Raw genomic sequence first — 22,851 nt, 5'->3', positions numbered from 1 at the left:
TCCTCCTCCGCGCCCGGCCCGGCGGCCGCTGGCGCTCCAGCCCCCACACAGGTCCCCGGAAGCAGAGCAGGAGGAGGAAGCGCGGGGCCCGGGCGGCTCTCGGCGTGCATCGGCGCGGCTCCCGCATGGAGCCCAACGTGCGCTTCTGGATCACCGAACGTCAAGTACGGCCCGGGCCCGGCGCGGCTGGGGGCGGGGGGGCCCTGGGCCCCGTGGACAGCCACAGCCGTTACCGCGTGTCTTCCTAGGCCTGGCTAGCGAGGGTCGCCACAAGGTCACCCTGCCCTGGGGAGTCATCCCCCCCCCACCCCCGCAGGTGTCTGCCCTCTGCTGCCTGGGCTGTTGCTGAGCCTCAGGTTGGAAAGGAACAGGTGCTCCCAGGAGACCCCAGCCTCAAATGACGCGGGGGCTGTGGGCAGCGGCTGAGGACAGGAAGTCGCCCCGGACCCGCCTCCAGGCGGTGACTGGGCGGCACTGCCCAATGGAAATGTGAGGGGAGCCGCAGAGGTCGTTTAAAACTTTCTGGTAACCACATTCAGAAGGGCCAAAAGAAACAGCTGAAATTAATTTTAATAATGTATTGAGCCCAACAAATATAAAATATTAACATTTCAACACATAATCCATATAAAAATTATTAGTGAGATGTTTACATGCTTTTTTTTACACATAGAGCATACTTCACCTTGGCCTAGCCACATTTCAAGGGCTCCATAACCACATGGGGCTAACTGGACAGTATAATTCTAGGGTGTTCTCTTTCAGCCTTACCTAAAGGAAGGCCCAACTGGGTTTTCTTAGGTAGGGAAGTTGAAAGGGACAGGGAGCTCAAGCTTTTCCTGGCAGAGCCAGGACTCAAGCCAAAACCACTGCAAAGTTGGGGGGGGGGGGTGTCGGGAGGAAACCATGCCACCTCCACATGTGAAGACAGCTGCCTTTACTGAGCCCCTCCTGGGGGTGTCCGGTTTTATGACTCGAGTTCAGCTTTATAACAGGGATAAGAGGGTATAGAAACAAATTCTGAGATCCTTTGGTAGTTGGTTCAAGGTCATTTGTGGGATGTGGACTAGGCCCATTTAACCCCAAAGTCTGGGCTTTAACCTTCAACCTTTACTTTAACCTTCAAAAGTAATTTGGTATTGGAGTGGTTAAGAGCACATGCTGCTGAGTCTTTCCTGGCTGGCTTTCCAGGGGTACATTCATCAGGTTTTCTATCCCTGTTTCCTCACCTGTAAGATCCCAGGGATTTCCCAAAGGTTCCAGGAGCTGCTTCAGTTAGAAGGCCCTGTTAGGGTCTCAAAAATAATGGTAACTGTTACTATCACCATGTATCTTTATTTCCTGCCACCATTAACCTCTCTGGTGCTTTTCTCCCTTTTAAGTCTTTTATTCAGAGATTTCTTCAGTGGACAGAATTGTTGGATCCTACAAATTTGGTCGTTTCAATTGTAAGTATTTACTTGTTTTCGGAGATAAGACATTTCACATTTTATTCTAAAATGTGAAGACTTCGTCCCTTTGAAAGCAGTTGAAATGGAATCCATATATTATTCCTTCCGAATGAGCTTGTTAGATTGGAAAGCTGATGGACAAAAGCAGACAGGTAATACCAAAGTTGGTAGTGCTGCTTCAGGAGGGATCAAAACAACAGTCCCTGGTAATGGAGGACAGACGGACAAAGATGGTCACCGACCTAGACCTAGGGTGCTAAGGGAGGGGTGTGGCAGGAAACTGGGAGACAGTGTTGAGGCAGGGCCGGAAGGAGGAGGCAGGCAGGAAAGGCCTGACAGAGGGGACTGTAAGCAAAGCCCAGGGGAGAGAGCAGGTCGTCCAGACAGTGGGGATTTTAATGCGGGAGAGCAGACAGGTCCTCAAGGGCCTTGTGCGTCCTTTGGGTGGGAGGGGTTTGCATTTGGCCCACAGGGCGAGGTGGTGAGGTTTGTGTTCCAGAGGGTCTCTTTGGTCACCAGGTGGTGGGCAGTCAGAGGGGACCAGACAGTAGGTAAGGTGATCTGTTCGGGGGATGGCTCAGCCGTCCGAGTGAAAGACCAGGATTTGAACCAGGTGTGGCCAAGGGTTTAAAAGGAGGAGATACCATATCAGCAGCAGTAATCCTTCAGGGCCAGACCCACGGGGACATTCCCGACCTTGTGCTTAAGATATTCCATGCAGCCTTGTTTGTCATAGAGAAAAACAACCTGAATCCCTGTCAGTAGGGAAATAGAGAAACATAACGTGGTATATTCATACAGTGGAATACTAATAAAAGTTAAAAGTGATGATCCAGTTATGAGTATATAATATGGAAACAGTATATATGATGCTAAATGGAAAACATGTCTACAGTGTTTAAGGGAAAAAGCAGAATGCATAACGTACATTTATGCAGATTACAATATAAAGACCCAATATGACATCTATGTTTACGGATACATGTGTTCGTGTATATAAGTATAAAAAAGTGGATTGGAAGTTAGTACCTTGAACTCGTAATAGTGGTTATCTCTGATAGAATGGGGAGACACAAAACTGGGGGTGATGGCTTTTGGGGAAAAATAAAAGAAAAAATTGGAAGCAAATATAACCGAATGTTTACAGCTGTTAATTCTGGGTGAGGGGATTATGAGTATGTATTCATTTCATTATCTTTTTTGTATTTAATTCTTTTTTCTCAAATTAAGAAAAAATGAAGAGAGAAAGTAAACCTGAACGGATCAGATGTGGGAGTGAGAAAGAGGAGGGACTTCCAGGTTTCTGACAACAAAGCGGGACAGCTAGCTGGTGGCAGCACTCATGGAGACAGCGGACATCCGTTTCGGGGGGGAGGGGGAGGTGCAGCCACCGGTGGGTCGAGCTGCTAGAGCTCCGAATCTGAGTGACACACAGGACTGTCCTCATGGAAACTCTCAGGGAGTGGAGAGACTTGGCCGTGTGTTGCTCTAAAATCAGATGTGAATGAACATGTGATTCCTAAATCATTTGGACCAATCTAAACCATGCTGAGATCGTTGATTGATTTCTTTCTATCTCATAGGAAAAAATAGAAAAATCAAGGCAACTATTGTTAACAAATGAAGATGCATCCATCCGTGATTTGGAGGACCAAAGGGTATGTCTCCTATGCTGGGTTCAAGGTTGGATGTGGTTGCCTTCAGGAGATTTCTGCTAGCATGGTCTGAAATCAGGTGGAGTTTTATCATTGTAAACACTGCCCAGGGCATCTGCTTTTCAAAACTGGGTTAGTTTTTTTAGATGTAATTGGAATTCGCTCTCATAAACCAGATTACTAGTAGAAGGAACCAGTATTGAGGAGAAAAAAAATCCTAGGGTTTTTCCTAAGCTCAGATATTAGTGGGGATTCTCTGTAACTGATCCCTGCAGCCCCATGGCAAACTCCAGAATTCAGGCAGGCCTCTGAAGTCAGAATCTATTTCCCATTAGATGCATTGTTCCAGGTCAGGGTTACATTCCTGCCCAAAGACTTAAGCCAAGTGTTTGTTACCTATCTTGCCGTGTATGGGGCTTTCCAGAGCCCACAAACATCAGTCCCGTGAGGCAGCCTGTGGAAAGCACACATATTTATGTTGGTTTGGGTTTTTTTTTTTAAGAACTTGATGGGGCTTTTGGGCCCACAGCCTGGCTCTGAGGCAGGTGCCTTGGCTAATGGCATGGTGTGTCACCTGCAAACAGTCTGCTGTTCTCTGAGCCAGGGGCGGGCTGGACTCAGCAACTCACCCAAGGGATAAGTTAGGGGTTGGCCTTGAGTCCTCTCCAAGGAAAGAGACTGAGGACTTTAACGTTCTGGTCATTTTCTTTCTGTGAATCATCTCATTGCTTATTGTCAGTTCATTTGTTTGTTTGAGTCATTTGATTCATTTATTTTGATTTGTTCTGTCCTTGTGGCATTGAACAGTTCTGGCCTTCACTCTTGAAAAGGCAGAGGAGGTGGCAGCAGAAATGAGACTGGAGAAGAGATGGGGGTTTTTTTCTCTTTTGCTGCCAATTTACCTTTAAAAGCTGTTCCTTGTTTTTTCTCTTTTTAGATAAAAGAAGCTTGGAAGAGAAGTCTCGTAAGTTTGAGCCCTTTCCTAATTTTTAGCCTCCTACAAAAACAAAGCCAAACATCAGACTAACCTTTGTGTTTACCCTCGTGAAGTCAACAGTGCATCCTGACAACAGCAAACTGATCCCCGTTCCTTTGCGACCTGCAGGTGAGCTCATTCTAATTTTCAGAAGAGGGCTGGGAAAACATGGTTTGCAACAGTTCAACAAGTCTGCCTGCCTTTTCTTTTTCCTAGAAGGATTTCTAACAGCGGGTCTGGAAAGGACAGCTTAAAAAGGATATTTGAATCAGAGTCTGGGGTTGATAATGGAGAAGAGCAGGCTTGGGACCCAGAGCTGCGTCCAGTCCTGTGGAAAGATCTGGGGGCTTAGGGGTGAGGGCACAGGCCTGGGTCTGAAATGTACTTTGCTTTGTCATCTCCCAAGAAACACACAATCATTTCGTTGATGGTTCCAGAACTTGTAACTCAAAAGTGTTTTGGATTTCACGTAGTATTCTCTCTCCTCTTATGTTAACTATGATGAGGGGAATAAAACCCATGATCGTACAGGGCCCTTTTAACTGTAAAAATCTCTCTGTTATAAATAAGAAACTGAAAACAACATGAATATCCAACAATTCAGACTATACTTAAATAGATTGAGGTACCTCCCGTGTGCAATGTGGAAGAGTGGATCTCCAGGAACTAGTATTAAGGAGAAAAAAAGCAAAGTATGAAACAGCATATAGAGATCCTCTTTGTATGAATAAGTATTGTGAGCACAAGAGAGTGTGGGAGTTTGCATCTATCCTGATAGATGTCGTGAAGGAAAAACACTTGTTTCTCCTCTCAACGCTTCACTGTTTTTTTTAAGCCTATCCATGTGAGTTGGCATTTTTTTAAGTTTATTTATTATTTTTAGTAATCTCTACACCCAACATGGGGCTCGAACTGACGACCCCCGAGATCAAGAGCTGCAGGCTCCACCGACTAAGCCAGCCCGGGCCCCTGGGGTTTCACTTCTGACGTCAGATGTGCTGGCTTTTCCCACATCCTGCAATTCTGTGACCCCAGCAGTGTATCCTACAGTTTTAACTCAGTTCTGACACTATCGGCCTGGAAACAGCGGCAGACCCCACGGGTAAAAGGCTCAGTCCCACAAGACCAGCCCCACTTCAGACGCCAATTGAAAGCCCAGATTCGGGGCGCCTGGGTGGCTCTGACGGTTGAGCATCTGCCTTCGGCTCAGGTCATGATCCCGGGGTCCTGGGATCGCCCCGCATTGGGCTCCCTGCTCAGTGGGAGCCTGCTTCTCCCTCTCCCTCTGCTCCTCTGCTCTTGCTCTCTCGCTCACTCTCTCTTCCTATCTCAAATAAATAATAAATTTTTTTTAAAAATGCTTTAAAAAAAAAAAAAGCCCAGATTCTCACCTATACTTCTGACCAATGTGCTGTAAATTGGAGGCTCCCACACCTCCCTTCTTGGGTCTGAAATTACTAGAATGGTTCACAGAATTTAGGGAGACAGCTTACTGACTAGGTCCCCAGGTTATTATAAAAGGGAACAGATGGAAGAGAAGCACGGGGCGAGGGGGGCTGGGGAGGGCGGAGCTCTCACACCCTCTCCAGCACCTGCTCGGGCTCCACAAGCCAGAAACGCTGTAATAGCTGAGGCTTTACTAGTTTGGTCGACCAGATCCTTGGCTGCTGTGAGTAGCCCTGCCTCCGGCCCCTTTCCCCTCCCTGGAGGTGGAGGCCGTGCAGGGGGCTGAAAGGTCCAACCCCCTCATCCCCTGGCTGGTTTCCCTGGCAACCAGCCCCCTCAGGGGCTTTCCAAAAGTCCCCTTCTTAACATCAACTCAGGTGAGGTGGAAAGGAGCTTGTTAGGGTAAAAAAAGACACCCATTTCACCTTTTATTACTGTTCTCAGGAAATCCCAAGGGCTTTAGGATTTCTGTGCTAGGAACAGGGCTGAAGAGCACACCCAGGTGTTTTCTTATGAATGACAGTATCCCGGATGTGCTAAGTTCCTGAGGAAGGACGAACAGGCGAACACCGCTGGCCTTCAGTGAGAGGGACTGGGAAGGCCAGAGGGTGCCTCGGTAGGTCTTTCTGGACGGTGCTGACTGAAATGCTTGCCCTACGCACATAGTCATTATTAGGAAAAAGAAAAGAATGAGCCAAGACTGTCCTTTGGCGTCCGTGCCTTCAGGGTGCGGAGGGGAGGTTCTCGGGCGGCGCCCATTTCTGGCCTCTCTCTGCCTGGGCAGCCGCACTCACTGACCCTCTTCCCTTCTTTGCCAGCTCTCCTGCCTTTCACGGCGCCCATGGTGAGTCGACTTGAGACCCCGGGTGTAGGAAGATGTCACTCATCTCCTAACGTCAGTGGTTTGTGTCCTCCAGCTCTGGACCCCTGTCCCGCCACGGCCTGGTAGATGGCTGTGAATTCCCCACCTCTGACCCTTGTCTGCTACTCACGTGTTCTCACCCCCCCCCGCCCACCCTGCCCCAGCACGCTTACCTGGTCAGGCGCCCCGGCCTCTCGAAGGTCCCAGTGTCACAAGGTAATCCTTTGGATGCCTGGTGTGCACAGAGCACTACCGAGGAGACGGACGACAGGCTCCCTGACTCAAGCACGCGTAGTTGTCCATTACCTTCTGTCCCTTAACCCTCCGCCCCCATAACGCCCTCACCTGGGACATGGAACTGCCTCCCAGTGAGGCCGTCCCACCTCGGCTCTCACGAGGCGCTCGCGCAAAGGGACAGCATTCCTCCATCACTTCCACACCCGCCCTGTGTCTGCGTCCCCTTGGGAGTGCGTCCCCCTCAGCTGCCCTGCCCCGCTGCACATCTTGGAAGCAGGGACCGTGTGAGACTCCCGGGTGTCCTCAGTGTCCTATAGGTGTTCACTGAGCATCACTCACCCACCAACCAGTGGCCTCCTTGTCCCAGCTCCTGGGGGGAGTGGGGGCGGTGCTCAGCACAGCGTCTCCCCTGGGAAGTTCTTTGCCCCCCCCACAAGCTCTCCCTCCCCCTCAGACACTTAAACCTCTGCTTTATTTTCTTAAAAGATATTTTTCTCGATGATGTCAGTAAAAAGTCTGAAGTCCCTGATTTTACCTCAGGTAAAAACTATTTCTGTTTCACGATTCCCGAGTTCTGTTGTGCGCTATGAATGATCATAGCGTGTGATCTGTGTGCCTCTCTTTGCAGATGTCCTTCTACACGTACACCACAGCGTTCAACATCGTCAACGGAAACGCAAGTTACGTGAGTATGATGAGGCCCAGGGGACATGCGGTTGGTTGTTTGTTTGAATAATCCTTCCCGGGTAAAACTGTGGTGTTCGCTGAATACGTGCTTTTGTTTCTTCCTTAGAATCGTCGCCTATATGAGAGTCTGTTACTAGGGACAGGAGTGATTGCCTCTTCCTCCTTTTTTGGAGTGGGTATTTTAAAAATCTGTCAAATCTTTTTGATTCCTCAGCACAAAAGACACTATTCTGAATTACAAATTTATTTCAACTTAAACAATTTAGAAAGTATGGCTAAGACATAAGAAAGAAAATGGTCACCTGTAATCCCGTCACCCCCTAAGTAAGCATATGAGTATCCCAGGTTTCTAGGCATAGAAAGTTTATTTATATAAAAAATAATAATTAAAAAAAGAAATAAAAAATTTTTTTAAATTTTACATATGCTCCATAAGCACGTTATACAAATTGTGTATTGCTTTGGATGTCAGGACACTGTGATGGTTAAAAATACAGATGTTAGAGTCAGATAAGCCTGAGTTGGCCTCCTGGCTCAAATTCTTAGCAGCTCAGAGACTCTGGACAAGTTACCTCCCTAAGCCTCCATGTGTTCCTGTGATGATCGGGCAAACACCTCAATGTGGCAGGAATTAAATACACGGAGAGCACATGCAGTGGCCTGACTGGGGTAGGAACTAGGTCGATGCCCCCTCTCTGCTATTGAATGTGTTCAGCTGATTTTTTCGTCTGTGCAATAATGATTTTTCTCCCCTTTTTCTAGTTATTCCCTCGTCTGCTCCAGATGCGGTTGCATAACGTTTTGTTGAAAAAAGCCCTTCCCATCATCATTCTCAGTAAGTAGGAAGCATGTAATCTTTGTGGTCCTTGAGCCTTCCTGCATCTTTAGGGACATCCCGGTCCCTCGGCCACATGGTGACTGATGGCAGCTGCTGTTTGCAGCTTCCCGGGGTCTCCAGGCCCAAGTTACGTCCTTGATTTGAGAGGTGACGCTTGCTCTATAGTGACGCTTTCCATTGTCAAAGGATGAACACAAGTCCGGGAACACAAATTCACTCTAAAGGCTGTACCAGCCCTCTGCATGTTTAATTTCACTTAGTCCTGCCAAAAACGTGTGGGTAACAATGTTATTATTCCATTTCCAGATGGGGAGGCTGAGGCGGGGTGGGGGGCTTTAAGTAGATGTCCCAGGGTCATACACGGAGGCAGAGGCAGCCAGGGGGTTCCAGCCTGGTGGACTGACTCCAGTGGAAGTGACAGACATGTTAACCAGTGGTTTGAAGTTGGCCAGCCCACAAGTTCACTAGTTCACCTCCAGAGCTGAGTTTGAAAATCGTAACAGTTTGAAGAGTTGGCAGAATGATCTCAGGGGTAAAATTGGGGAAAATGTTATAGAAACCTGGTCAGACCAGCGAAAGCAAAAAAGGGGGCCGTATTTCAAGGACCCAAGGATTTGTCCTAGAATCCTGTTGGGGGGCTGGACTGGACCCTTGGGGTGCTGGAGCCTGGTGCTGGGTTGTGATCGGGACCCAGGACCGGGAGGCCAGTGGTTCTGACCCAGCTGTGCAGCCTCAGGATGGAGCATGGTTGGCCAGCACATGCCAGGTGACCACCTGAGGGTCAGGGAAGCGCAGCCATCAGAGAAAGAGGCTTGACACCAGAAAAGATGTTCCTTCATTGGACCAAACTTACCCTCTGTTGTGCATTTTCTTCTTCACATCCACAGCCCACATCAGTGCAATGAATGTTGTTGCAGCCCGAAGTCTTGAGCCCATTCGAGGTATTGAAGTCATGGACAAGGAAGGCAATGTTATGGGCTATTCCAGAAAAGCCGGGACAAAGGTAGGGGGACACTATGGAGCCCTGGTTGGCTTGACTTTGGGGAAGAGCATGGAGTTTTCTGTTTGAGAGCTGGGAACAAAGTCATGTCTCCCTTCAACCTTTCCTTATCCTGTCCTCCCTCATTTTGCGGAGGGAGTGGTTTTACATTTTGCACCACAGTGTTTTAAAGATGGCGCCTTAGTGTGGTTCTCCAGGGAAGCAGAACCAATAGGATATTGGCTAATTGATGGATTGATTGTGATTGGCTCATGCAATTGGAGGGCTGATTGGCAGGCTAGAAACTCAGGAACCCATGCTGTGGTCTTCAGGCAGAATTTCTTTGGGAAAACCTAGATTTTGCTCTCACGGCTTTCCAGCTGATTAAATGCCGCCCATTCACACTATGGAAGATAATCTTATTTAAAGTTAACACGGCAGCCCGTCAGGTAGCGTTTGATTAAATTCCTAGGTGCTCTAGCCTAGCCAGGTTGACACGTATGACTGACCGCCACAGATGGGCCTCCGCCAAATACAAGGCCAATCTCCAAGGGGCAGATCCTGTTCTTTAAGCTCAGCATCCGCCTCACAGGCCGCTCTGTGCTTGTGGGAGTCAGTGAACTTCTCTGCGTTTAAGAGAAATTTTCCTTCTCGACCTCACAGCAGATTTTCTTACAGTCTTCATCTTTAAGGACCAGTTTGCTATCAAGAGTGGCCTGCTCCATTGGGGCGCCTGGGTGGCACAGCGGTTAAGCGTCTGCCTTCGGCTCAGGGCGTGATCCCAGCATTATGGGATCAAGCCCCACATCAGGCTCCTCTGCTGTGAGCCTGCTTCTTCCTCTCCCACTCCCCCTGCTCGTGTTCCCTCTCTCATTGGCTGTCTTTATCTCTGTTGAATAAATAAATAAAATCTTTATTAAAAAAAAGAGTGGCCTGGGGCGCCTGGGCGGCTCAGTCGGTTAAGCGTCTGCCTTCGGCTCAAGTCATGATCCCAGGGCCCAGGGGTCGAGCCCCACATCGGGCTTCCTCCTTGGCGGGGAGGCTTCTTCTCCCTTTCTCTCTCCCTCTGCCTCTCTCCCTGCTTGTGCTCGCATGGGCATGCGTGCTCTCTCTCTCTCTCTCAAATAAATAAATAAATCTTAAAAAAGAAAAAGATGGCCTGAAGAAATCTAGTGCTCTGACCAGAATGCCTCTTAACAGGCCTCAACTTTTAATAAGGTTTATTATTAGTTTATTCTTTTGATCAATTCAGCACAGTGGCTTCTGTGTACATTCAGCTCCAAGAAACTGGAATGGCCTCGGGTGGTCTCATTTTGGGTGTGGACTTTTTTAATGATACTTTTTCAGCAAGTGAGGTGTTTTTATTTGGTTTCTGTGAAATGACGTTAGCTAAAGAATGGAATGTGAGACAGTTGTGTGCACAAATGGCATGAGGAACAGCACGGAACAGCCCGATACAAAGTGAAGGGAATAGCTCCTGTGTCTGAGGGGCCTCCCATCAGGACACCTCCTGCCCCGTGTGTTGGCAGAAGAGGAGGTCAGAAAAGCTGGCTGCTCATTCAGTCAGTAAATACATCATTATGCGGTTCGCAGAGCACGTTCCTCTAAACCCTATCCACGAGTCACAAAGCTGAGTTACGAACCATCGGATATGTGCCACCGGATTCCTGTCCGACCCTTTAGTGGCATGTCTGAAAATAGTGGCCACCGCCCTAAATGAATTACAGTAGAGACACAGTGATTACAGTGATTACAGGTAACACGGGGAAAAATGGCTGCCAGAAATAAAATACCTCGCTTTTGAAATAAAGGTTTTGTGCCTAAGAGCCACCCTAATGAGACCTTTATAATAGCTTTACTGAGATATAATTTCCATACTATAAATTCTCCCATTGTGAGACTATAGTTTGATGAATTTTAGTAAATGTAAGCAGTTACGTAGTTATCACCACAGTCCAAATTTAGAACATATTCCTCCTAAAAATTTCCCTCGTGCCCACTGAGTCACTCCCTTCTCCCACCCCCGGCCCCAGAGAAACACTGATCTGCTTTACATTCATAGTTTTGACTTTTCAGAAATTTCATGTAAGTGACTTGTAAAAGTGTTTTTTGTGTCTGACTTCTTTCACTTTTGTACCCTCTCCCATGTACCTATTGACAGTCTGTCGCTTTTTACTGCCGAGCAGCATTGCATGTATGGATGGACAAACCGCACATGCGTACCCCTTTCCCCGGCAAGGGGTATCTGGACTGTGTCCAGTCTGGGGCTGTTCTGCATAATGCCTCTCCGAACGTGCACAGGTCTTTATCGGACCTCTGTTTGCCTTCCTCTTCAGCTCCCTTTACCTGCAGGGCGTTAGGGCTGCTGTGAACTGTGCACACAGCTGAAGAGAAGAGTGAGAGCAGGTGTTCAATCCGTGAGTTGCCCCTCTGCATGAGGCGCCACCAGGTGCTGCGCTGGGCTCAGCTCGGCCACGCCCGCAGCCACGCCCCCAAGCGCTCAGCCACGCCCTCAGCCTCAGGCTCCCCTCTCTCCTGGAGCCAGGAGTGCTCAGCCTCCCAGCAGAGGCAGACTCAGGCCCGGAGAGCTGTCTAGATATCTAGTCTGTCTCTCCAGGAGGAACTTCATTTTTTGCATGAAGGCCAATTTAGGGTAAAAGAAAGATTTGATGCTCTGCTTTTGTTTTCTGTTTTATCTTCCTCTGAAGAATAGAGTTTGCAGCTGTGCGTAAGCATTAGCATTCTTCCATCATTTCCTTGTCACCAAACGGTCTCTTGTCTTTGGCTGAAATTTCAGAAACTACACAGCCAGCAATATCTGATGGTAATAGGGCGCCTTTGATCAGATTTCAGGGCCAATCCATGCTGTTTTCCCTTGACTGGCCTTGGAAGCCACTCAGCTCCAAACAGGTGGACAGCCCCACTGACGTGGAAACCCACCTCCCTCAGCAGCCACTTTTCTCTTGCTGAAGTGGAGCAGTTTTATTTTATATTCCTGAAAGTTTATGTATTTATTTTAAAGATTGTATTCACTTATTTGAGAGATAGAGAGAGAGAGAGTACTGGGTGAGGGGTGAGGGGCAGAGGGAGAGGGAGAAGCACGCTCCCCGCTGAGCAGGGAGGCAGATGGGGGCTGGATCCCAGGACCCCAGGATCATGACCTGAGCTAAAGGCAGACGCTTCACCAACTGAGACACCCAGGTGCTCCCTGAAGGTGTATTTTTTAAGAGCCCCCTCCTTGGCCCCCTCTGTCCCCGTGGGGGAAAGGCATTCCCTGCAGAGGCATTGGATGAGCTGAGCATCAGCATAAGAAGCAGAGAGTAGGGCTGCCGAGCAGGGGAGAGGAGCGCGGAAGGCCGGCTGTAGCTGCGTCCTGGGAAGCCAGAGTGGAAGAGAGGGTTGGAAGGGGATGGCGGAGTGTGTGCCTGTTCACCTTATGCACAGCAGTGCTGTACCGGGATCGTGTCTCACCCGGGGATTGGCACCGGAAGTTAACATGCGAGTGTCGTCTGTGGTCAGGACTTCCCTTGAGAGTCTCTTACGTTGCCCTTGAGTACATGTGACTTTGTGCATATAACCCATACAGTCAATACATGTTTAAATGCTCAGTATGTGGAGTAGTGTGTATTCTGGGAAAGATGACAAAATGTTACAAGCTACACGTTTGTGCAGAGTAAGCTTTTATAGCACACTTAACGCCAGTGCACACAGGTGCATGGTCCATGTGGGTGTGATGCCACGCCAGGGCCCTCCGAGCTGGATTTCTGGAGGCTTCCTCCACTCAAAGGGGTGGGAGTAACTGGGGAGCTGCTCACAATCGGGAGGCCAGTGGCAGAGTCCTGGGTGAAAAGGAAAACATGCAGCAGTCCTAAGTGGCAAACCCAGCGTTCCCACCAAGGGGACTGCCCTGTGGTTCCAGGAGACAATTTTTCTATAAGCTGTCTTTGCTTGTACTTACTGAGTATTTTATTGGGTGGTTGGCAGATGGGGAGACCACGGTGGAGTCAGTGGGAGGTAAATCTCGGCACCAACTCCAGCCGTCCTGGTCTCTGTCTTGAGTTGCAGGATCCCTGGAAATGGTCTCATTCCATGCACTAAGATGCTTCCTTTCCATTTCCGCCAGGCCGTGAAAGACACAGCAGCATCCCGGGTGGTTCTGTTTGGGACCTCAGCTTTCATCCCGGAAGTCTTCTCACACTTTTTTGTAAGGTAAGAGGCAACTCATTTCCCCAGGTAGGAATAAACACTGGACACTCCAAAACCTTACAAGACTTGTCAAACACTGAACCTGGTGGGAAGGATGGAAAGAAGTTCGTTCAGTCATCTTTCTGCTACACTCTCTTCATCACAGTGGAGACAGTAGGATTGATTTGGGGCAGGCGTGGAAATCCAGATGTGCACCCTCCTTAACCCTGGTCTCCTGCCCAGGCCCCATCCTCAGTTAGCTTTGTGTTCCCAGGCATGTCCCAGCACCTGCTGAGGGAACGGCCCCTCGCGTCTCGAACGCCAAGCCAAGGTAATTTGCAGGTTCTCCCAGCTCCCACGTGCTGTGAGGATTGCTCCCGCCTGTCTCCCCCTTCACGGCAAGCATGTATTAAGTTAGCCTAAGTGGCCCAGGTTCAGTGGACCGTCATCCCTTTTGAGGAGCAAGAAATAGCCTCTTAGGAGGAAGGTCTGGAGACCAGCCAGTGTGAGAAGCCCAACACGCAGTAGCTTAGGCCGGAAGGCAGATGTGTTGGTTTAGATCCTGGCTGCGGGCAGGGGCCCTGTGTAGCCTATGGCCGCCGAGCGGAAGCTCCTCTCCTCTTCTCCATGGCGTCAGCTTCCTCTGTCCTGCCACACATCGGCTTCTTCGTGTTGCTGAGGGACATGACAGCCAACACCTCCCCGCTCATATCCTCCAAGCGTCCTGATGAGCGATGAAAAACACAGCAGACCCCAGGGAAGGCAGAGAATGTCTTCCACTCAGTTCCCAGACTCCCAGAGAAGGATTTGTTGGCCCAGGTGGGGTCATCTGAACCAGTCCCCTCTGTCCAGAATGGCGAGCTAGGGAGCCTTTGTTAGGACCACTAGGGGCGCATTTTCAAGAAGTAGCAGCTTGCTGCTCAGAGCCAAGTGTTACTTCCCGTGGTCCGTCAGCTGGATCGGGGTGGAGACTTCTGCTGGCCCAGGCTCTTTCTGGACCACTCTGGCTGGGTCCGAGCTAGGGCACCTGGGAAAGCTGGGGCCCTCCAGTCTGTCCCTTCAAGCCGTGGTACTGACCACCTGGGGTGAGAAATGGTGCTCGTTTCCCAGTGGCCCCCACAGCCATGACAGTATCCATGCCGGAGTGATCTCGGTGGCTCTTCGGACTCAGCCCTTTCATTCTGTGTGTGAAGGAACCCAAGGCTCAGAAAGGGGAAGTGACTTGCCCCAGACCACCTGGTCTATCCATGCAGACCCCAGCCGGACCCAGGACCCTGGGTCTCTGACTCCCAGGCTGGGGTTCTTAGCACACTGTCTCTCATGTCCTCAGAGGTCAGGGTCAGAATGTCCCATCTGTGTCAGCAGAGCCCAGCATCTAGAATCCGGCCTCTCATTTTCGAGCTGTGGGATTTTGGATAAGTAACTTAACCCGTCAGTGGCTGTGTCCTCGTTTATGTGAAGGGGGTGATGATAACGCAAACCTCAAGGGGCTGTTGGGGATGAAATGGGCAATGCCCGTGAAGTGCTTAACCGTGGGCCTGACGCACAGTGAGCGCTCCGTCTGCAGCTGCTGGTATCACATGTTTGTGGCTGAGTGGGAACCAAGACGTGGGCCAGCAGCTGCACGCAAGACCATCAGAGCCGAGGGCCAGCCTCTAAAAAAAGCCTAGTAACCTTGTCTCTTACAGGACCCAGTTTTTCCGGCAATATCCATGGTCATTATGGACCTTCAAGCTGTCTTGTACTGTCTTAGTAATGGGACTGATGGTGCCAGTTTCTTTTAGTATATTCCCACAAATTGAACGGGTAAGTGCCCCCATCCACATTTCTTTCTCAGAAACAAAACAAAACCCCCAAACCCTTTTTCTTCTCCTTGTTATAAGAGTAAGATAAATAATTCTAAAAAATCTGCAAAGTTGACAAAAGTATAAAAATAATGTTATCTAATCCCATCCCCCCCAGATCACTTATGCAATTTTGGATTCTATTTTTCTTAATAATAGATCAGAAGCATTCTTCTGGGACATTTAAAAAACCCTTGAGATATTTTAAATCCTTCATAGTATTTCATAGTGATGCCCCATCCAGTGGGACTTTCTGCAGTGATGGAAATGTTTTATACGTGTGCTTAATAAGGCAGCCACTAGCCACGTATGACTGTTGAGTGCCTGCCGTGTGGCTGACGTGACTGAGGAACTGAATTTTTACTTTTATTTAGTTTTAAATTGTGTACTCACATGTGGCTCGTGGCTCCTGTGTCCGTGCAGCTCTGTCGACTGGGGTGTATTCTGACTTATGACGAGTCAGACTAGCTGGAGGCATAGTCCCAGCTCCTCCGTGACCTTGGGCATTTTGCTTCAATTCTCTGAGATTCGGTTTCCGTATCTGTTAAAGAGAGCTGAAGACAGTAGTATCTTTGCAAAGGGTTGTTGCCGCTCTCAAGGACATTGCTGATGTAATAGATACTCTTGATTTCTGGCATTTCTTGGCCGAAAATTTCAAATGCTTATTTCTGTCACTGAAGTTAAAAATCAGTGATGTCTTCAAAAGTATTTAAATTTCCGGAATGAGCTTGTGCAAAACCGAAATTATGTAATTTTAGGTTCATAGAATCACTAATTCAGGCAACTTTGCCAGCACATAACAGAGAAACTTTAAGTTATCTTAGACGGTTGCTGTATTCACTCTGAGGGTGCGGGGGGATGGGATGGGGTGGGCAGCTTCTCATTAAGATAAAATGTTAAGAAAATATTTTTAATCTTCACAGGCCCCCCTATTAGAACATGGTTTGTCACAGTGATATTGCAATAACAGTGAAGCCTTTTGCAAATCCGTACTTTGGATTACGTTGGTACTCAGAGGGAAGCCAATGGCTGATCTGCAGGTTAGGTCATTGACAAAAAAGTCTTTGAACCTTGGGGGAATTCCTGCTGCCCTTCGGCCTTGGTCTGGCTTCCCCCCTGGGCTGTTGGATTCATTCTACACANAAAATATTTTTAATCTTCACAGGCCCCCCTATTAGAACATGGTTTGTCACAGTGATATTGCAATAACAGTGAAGCCTTTTGCAAATCCGTACTTTGGATTACGTTGGTACTCAGAGGGAAGCCAATGGCTGATCTGCAGGTTAGGTCATTGACAAAAAAGTCTTTGAATCTTGGGGGAATTCCTGCTGCCCTTCGGCCTTGGTCTGGCTTCCCCCCTGGGCTGTTGGATTCATTCTACACACACTTACAGAGGGCCTCCCGGGCAGACCGGAAGCTAGCTGCTGGGGTCAGCCATGAGTAAACAGGGTCTTGCCCTTGAGTAGCTATGAGAAAACAATGGCATGTGGCCACCAGAGGCTTTGATTTGGGGACATAGGGGAAGGAAGAGCCACAGAACCCAGGAATCCTGACCTGGCTGAGAGTAGGGGTGGCGTGCTTTATTTAAGAAGTCCAAGGGAAGAATCTTTTGCAGAGCTCCCTTTGCTGGCATGGGGGAGTCAGAATCTAGAATCAACGAGTTTGTTGTTATCGGGTCTCTTTCTAGTTGTCTTGTACATGTCATCGTGGGTCGTGGGCTTCATCTTTCCAATGTTAGGAGTAACTTGGTTCCTTTCTCTGATAGCACTTTGTTCCTTGGCAGTGGCTGCTTTCTGTGGCTGGGGCTTTCCCTTCTTACGGAAAGGCTAGATCCAAGACAGCCCGCCAGGGGTCAGAGCAGCCCTCTCCCCCTTTACTGCCACCGCCCTCACTGGCCTCCTTGAGTCGGGGGCCACTAGACTTAAAGTTACAAGGCTGAATGGATGTGATCGGGTGGTCGGGCCAGTGAGGGAGCGACTCCGCACACAGGTTGCTGCAGATGCAGGGAGATCTCGGGGGAACACAGACACGCACCAGGGCGATGTGGGCACGACAGAGGCAGCGTCAACAGTCGGGGGTTGGGGGCAGTAGCAGGAGATGTGACTTCTGTTTATCCAACACCTTTTGTGTCCTGGGTACTCTGCCAGGCAGTCTCATGTCTTCGAGACAACTTTATTTTTTTTTTAAGATTTTATTTATTTGTCAGAGAGAGAGAGAGAGAGCACAAGCAGGGAGCAGCAGGCAGAGTGAGAAGCAGATTCCCCACTAAGCAAGGAGCCCGATCCGGGGCTCAATCTCTGGACTCTGGGATCATGACCTGAGCTGAAGGCAGCTGCTTAACCAACTGAACCACTCAGGCATCCCTCAAGACAACCTTTCGTGGTAGTTTGTATTCCCNATTTGTCAGAGAGAGAGAGAGAGAGCACAAGCAGGGAGCGGCAGGCAGAGTGAGAAGCAGATTCCCCACTAAGCAAGGAGCCCGATCCGGGGCTCAATCTCTGGACTCTGGGATCATGACCTGAGCTGAAGGCAGCTGCTTAACCAACTGAACCACTCAGGCATCCCTCAAGACAACCTTTCGTGGTAGTTTGTATTCCCATCTTAAAGATGAGAGGCCTGGGGCTGGGGAGGAAGATGAGACTCCCCTGTGGGTTGTTCAGCTATGGAGTGGCGGGGCCAGGTGGTGAGGACCTCACAGGCCCTCCGCGGTGATAGAACTTTATATGGAGACAATGAAGGACAGGTTTCGAGGTGGGAGTGGCGTAGTGAGGTCGTATTTTAGAAATATCACCCTTTGGATGGCGCGCTGTAGGTGGGGCCAGTCCTGGGGGCTGGGAGGGCAGTTGGGGGGCTGTAGAAGTTTTCTGGCTGGAAGTGATGGGGGTTTCGGAGTAAGTCATGGTAGTAGGTTAGAAATATTTGAATTGGGGGCGCCTGGGTGGCATAGCGGTTAAGGCGCCTGCCTTCGGCTCAGGGCGTGATCCCGGCATTACGGGATCGAGCCCCACATCGGGCTCCTCCACTATGAGCCTGCTTCTTCCTCTCCCACTCCCCCTGCTTGTGTTCCCTCTCNGATCATGACCTGAGCTGAAGGCAGCTGCTTAACCAACTGAACCACTCAGGCATCCCTCAAGACAACCTTTCGTGGTAGTTTGTATTCCCATCTTAAAGATGAGAGGCCTGGGGCTGGGGAGGAAGATGAGACTCCCCTGTGGGTTGTTCAGCTATGGAGTGGCGGGGCCAGGTGGTGAGGACCTCACAGGCCCTCCGCGGTGATAGAACTTTATATGGAGACAATGAAGGACAGGTTTCGAGGTGGGAGTGGCGTAGTGAGGTCGTATTTTAGAAATATCACCCTTTGGATGGCGTGCTGTAGGTGGGGCCAGTCCTGGAGGCTGGGAGGGCAGTTGGGGGGCCGTAGAAGTTTTCTGGCTGGAGGTGATGGGGGTTTCGGAGTAAGTCATGGTAGTAGGTTAGAAATATTTGAATTGGACAAGTTAGAACCTGTGAGCATTCAGACTGGGGGAGAAGTGAAGAGAAAGGGATCCGGGGGGCACCCAGATGTCTGGTTTAGGTGTGATGCCAGTAGCCGGCGGAGAGGGAAGGAAGGGCTCTGTATTAACTAGGATTACATTTGGTTGGAACTGAGAGCCAAGATAACAGTGCGCTCGACAAGGTGGNTGCTCGACAAAGTGGAGGTTTATTTCTCCCTCACATAAAGTGTGGGTGTCATGAGCACGCGATGCAGGTGCACACACAAGTTGTGTCTTTCCACAACGTCCAGCTTTAGTCAGTCATAAAGCAAAGTTACACAAGTATAAAGCAGGTTCAGGATTCCAAACTCATTGACATTTCACCATGTGATGAAACTTGGCTTCTTACACGGCAAACAGAGCAGGACAGAAGACAAACCGCACAACAAGCAAGGTAACAGAAGGGCAGAGGAAGGTAACGAACCTAACACCAAGTCAGTCTGTGGGTGCGCAGTTGGCACGAGGCCCCAGTCCGGTCTGGGTCAGCTCTCGGCACTTACGGCCTCTGATGTTCAAGCAGGGAAGGATCTCGGTTCTGTCCGGAGATCAGTCCGGCAGAGCCCTCGGCAGCAGTTGCCTTTTCTATGTGGACATAGGGGGGTCATGTGTGAGGAGCCTAACAGCTTGCTGCAAAAATTCTCCCCTTTTAAAAGGGATTTAACTGGGGGGTGCCTGGGTGGCTCAGTCGGTTAAGCACCTGACTCATGAGATCAAGCCCCGTGCTGGGCGTGGAGCCTGCTTAAGATTCTTTCCCTTTGCCCCCCCCCACCTCCCGCTCATGCACTCTCTCTCTCTCTCAAATAAATGGATGGATGGATGGATGGATGGATAGATTCATTCGGTTTTGGGCCCGTTGACCTCCTCTGATTCTGCTTATTACAGTTCTGGGCGTCAGCTGATGCTGGTCCCAGCACTACCTTGTAGCTGGTATGTTTAGCCTCTTACCTTTAACTGCTTGTATCGTTGCTTGACACAGGCTCCTGTTTGACATGAGAGACTCCATTTTGCTCTCTACAGTGAGGTAGCCAGCCCAGTAAGGCAGCAATGTGTCAGAGTCCACACGGGTCTAATTCCTTCCAGCTCAGCATGCCACCTTCCCTAGGGTTGGGCCCCATCTTCACGGTGCAAGATGGCACCTTTCTGATTCTTCTTGGCCAGGTGGCACTTGCACTCTGGCACATTGGCCAGAACTTAGTCATGTTGATCCAAGGTGGACCCAGAGGTGGCTGAAGGGTGGTCCTGAGCCGGTGGGGGCCCTGCCTCCTTGTCTGGCCTAGGGTGGCCAGCTCTGCTTGTAGAGAGATCCCAAGGCCAAGAGGCCCCTGTCCAGGACCAGGACATCTTCTCAGACATACCACAGGCTACAGTGACCTTCTGCTCTGGAAACTCAAGGACCTTAACGGGGAAGCTTGTCCCCTGCAAAACTCCTTTTCCGCTAAGCCACCCCTGCCTGCGGCTGTCAGCTAGTACTTCTGCCGCCGTGCTAGGCTAGAAACGTGGCTGCTAGGCTAGAAACGTGGCTGCGTATTAGGGGATTTTTGTTCATTTTGTTAGGTGTGATGACAGCAGAGTAGCTGCATAACAAAGTCTTTATCTTTTGGAATTTCCTACTGAAGGAGCTGTAGGTTAAATGGCAGATCTGAGGATTGCTTTCAAATACTCCAGAAAATACCCCCCAGATGGGTATGGGAGATGCTGGGTGAAACAAGACTGGCAGATTGTTAATAAACCAGATGAGTATATAAGGGTTCATTGTATTCTTTCTGCATTTGTTTNAATTGCTTTCAAATACTCCAGAAAATACCCCCCAGATGGGTATGGGAGATGCTGGATGAACAAGACTGGCAGATTGTTAATAAACCAGATGAGTATATAAGGGTTCATTGTATTCTTTCTGCATTTGTTTATATTTACAATTCTCCATAACAAAGTGTTTTGGAAGTAAAGTGTTCTGCTATCGATTGGACATCACTGAAAAAGTGGGACTGGGAAACAGATGCTTTCTTGAAATTGTTTTTTAAACTTTTAAGGAAAGTTCTTCACATAAATATGAAGACTTTGACTTTGTTTTTCAGATACAGTGCAGTGAGCTTGAAAAGGAAATTCAGTCTGCAACAGAAGAAACAGAACTCTTCTATAACAGAGGGGTATAGGGATGCGTTTTTGGTGAATCTGTTTGGTTCCTGCTCGAACACCTTCCTCTCTGCTCGAGGTGTCCATTCCGAGAACTCTGAGGGAGGTCTGGAACCCGAGGTGTCAGCGCCCACAGGTTGCCTTACAATTACACAGGCCATGACTGTTTCAAGGCTGGTGCCTGAGCTCTCAAGCCTGGATGGAAGACGAGAAGAGAGAGGAGAGGCTGTCCTGTCTGACCCACCCCCCACAGGGCTGCCAAGGGGATGGCTGATAGAAGAGTCAGTTTCTAGGTGTTCATCAGCCTCTGAAGGATACTGTGAAATGACTACTACATTTATTGAAAGTTGAGTGTTCGAGAAAATAAAGCAGGGTCCACCATGCCCAGGGCTCAGGCATTCCATTAATGGCCCATCCCAAGGTAAACAGGAACCTCTGGTGAGCACTGAAGGCCTCTGAGCCCCAAAGCCATCCTCTTACCCTCCTCAGCCTCCTCCCATTTGGGACTGCTTCAAATCTTTGCCCTTGGCCACCCACTTCCTCCTCTTTCCTCACTGGCGAATGAGCCTGCCTCCTCCTTCACAGCAAACACCGAGACCGCCGAGACCGCCGGCCAGCAACAAAGCCAAGTCTGCAGGCCTCCTCCCGCCCACGCCTGGCCTTCTGTCCTTGCAGGGTCAGCTGTGGCCTCGGCTCTAGGCCCCTCCCTCCTGACCCCTCAGGGCCTGGCTCAGCTGNTTGGCCAGCAACAAAGCCAAGTCTGCAGGCCTCCTCCCGCCCACGCCTGGCCTTCTGTCCTTGCAGGGTCAGCTGTGGCCTCGGCTCTAGGCCCCTCCCTCCTGACCCCTCAGGGCCTGGCTCAGCTGGCCTGGCTCAGCTTCCCTGCCTCCTCCGGCTCCAGGCCCCTCCCTCCTTCCCAGTCGCATTCGAACTACTTGAGGCACCAGCCTCATTAAAAAAGCAAACACCCTTCAAGATCCGAACTTCGTCAGAGATCGTCTCCCCTTAGTTTCTATCCCGCCTTCCACTCTGCTAACACTGCTCTCTCCTCCATGCCCCACTCGAACATTCGACCGCCACTCTGCTGGGTGCTCAGACCCAGCCCTGGGCTTGCTCCCCTGAGCCACAGGCCCCAGTCCAGCTGCGCCGCGCGCTCCGCCATCCAGATACCCACTTGAGACCATCTTTTCCTCCCAATCCCAGGAAATGGCACCGCCAGTGAACACGGTAGCATCACCCACGATCGCTGGTGTCACCCTTACTCCTCCCCTCCCCTCAAGCCCATTCAGTAGCTGAGCCCCATGGTGTCAGATCTCTAAGCCCCATTCCTCCTTGGCCATTGCTACAACCTGCCCAGTCCAACAGCATCCCTTGCTGGTATCACTCTCCTATCTCCTCTAGCTCCTCCAGTCCGTGCCCCAGCCTGCTCTGATAAGGACCTGCGTAAAGGCCTTAGATGGCTTCCCAGTGCATCAGGTTCAAGTCCAAATTCCTTGCCAGGCAGGAAAAGCCTTTACCTTACTCATCTCTTGCCACTCCTTTTTCTGACTCTGGACCAACACCCCCCGTTCCTCATACGGGCTATGGTCGCTCCTTCGTGGACCTTCATATCAGCTGCTCCCTGCCAGGCTAACTCTTGCTTATGCATCAGGTCTGACTTGGACATCACTCCCTCCAGGAAGCCTTCCAGGATGTACAGTACTGAATTAGGTGCCCCTTCTATGTGCTTGCAAGGACTCATACTGTATCTAGCACTTACCACACCACAGCGGAATAGCCTGTTTGCTGTCCCTGAGCCACCGTAAATTGTGCCTCGAGAGCAGGAAGTGTGTCTGTGCATCAGGGAAGCCTCAGGATACAACACCGTGCATGGCAGAGTAGGCACCCACACATCAGCACACTGGAGGAATGTTTCCAACGTACCCTGCCCCCGATCATCAAGGAATCAATCTATCTGTGGCTTTCAGGGTTCCCTAGGCCAGAATGATGGTTATCTTCAAACTTGGTTAAAAGGGTTTCACGACA

The 22,851-nt window shown here is 49.9% G+C and overlaps 1 protein-coding gene and 1 long non-coding RNA gene across 2 annotated transcripts; one reads left to right on the top strand and one right to left on the bottom strand.

Moving 5' to 3' along the window:
* Positions 1 to 21,209, top strand: SFXN4 (sideroflexin 4). Its single transcript, XM_034663348.1, has 14 exons — positions 1 to 164; positions 1,383 to 1,448; positions 3,035 to 3,109; positions 4,044 to 4,070; positions 4,157 to 4,211; positions 6,347 to 6,372; positions 7,114 to 7,167; positions 7,256 to 7,312; positions 7,421 to 7,486; positions 8,077 to 8,149; positions 9,040 to 9,155; positions 13,255 to 13,340; positions 15,005 to 15,122; positions 20,769 to 21,209. The coding sequence occupies exons 1-14, from the start codon at positions 126 to 128 to the stop codon at positions 20,844 to 20,846; spliced, it is 936 nt and encodes a 311-aa protein (XP_034519239.1). The 5' UTR covers positions 1 to 125; the 3' UTR covers positions 20,847 to 21,209.
* Positions 13,293 to 20,461, bottom strand: LOC117802762. Its single transcript, XR_004626284.1, has 3 exons — positions 19,639 to 20,461; positions 15,554 to 15,714; positions 13,293 to 13,419 (listed from the first exon to the last, which is right to left on the bottom strand). It is a non-coding gene; the product is annotated as an uncharacterized LOC117802762 (long non-coding RNA).
* Positions 21,210 to 22,851: the final 1,642 nt, after the last annotated feature.

Source organism: Ailuropoda melanoleuca, chromosome 6 (genome assembly GCF_002007445.2).
Source record: "Ailuropoda melanoleuca isolate Jingjing chromosome 6, ASM200744v2, whole genome shotgun sequence".
NCBI lineage: Eukaryota > Metazoa > Chordata > Mammalia > Carnivora > Ursidae > Ailuropoda > Ailuropoda melanoleuca.
This window is presented reverse-complemented; position numbering and strand designations above follow the sequence as displayed.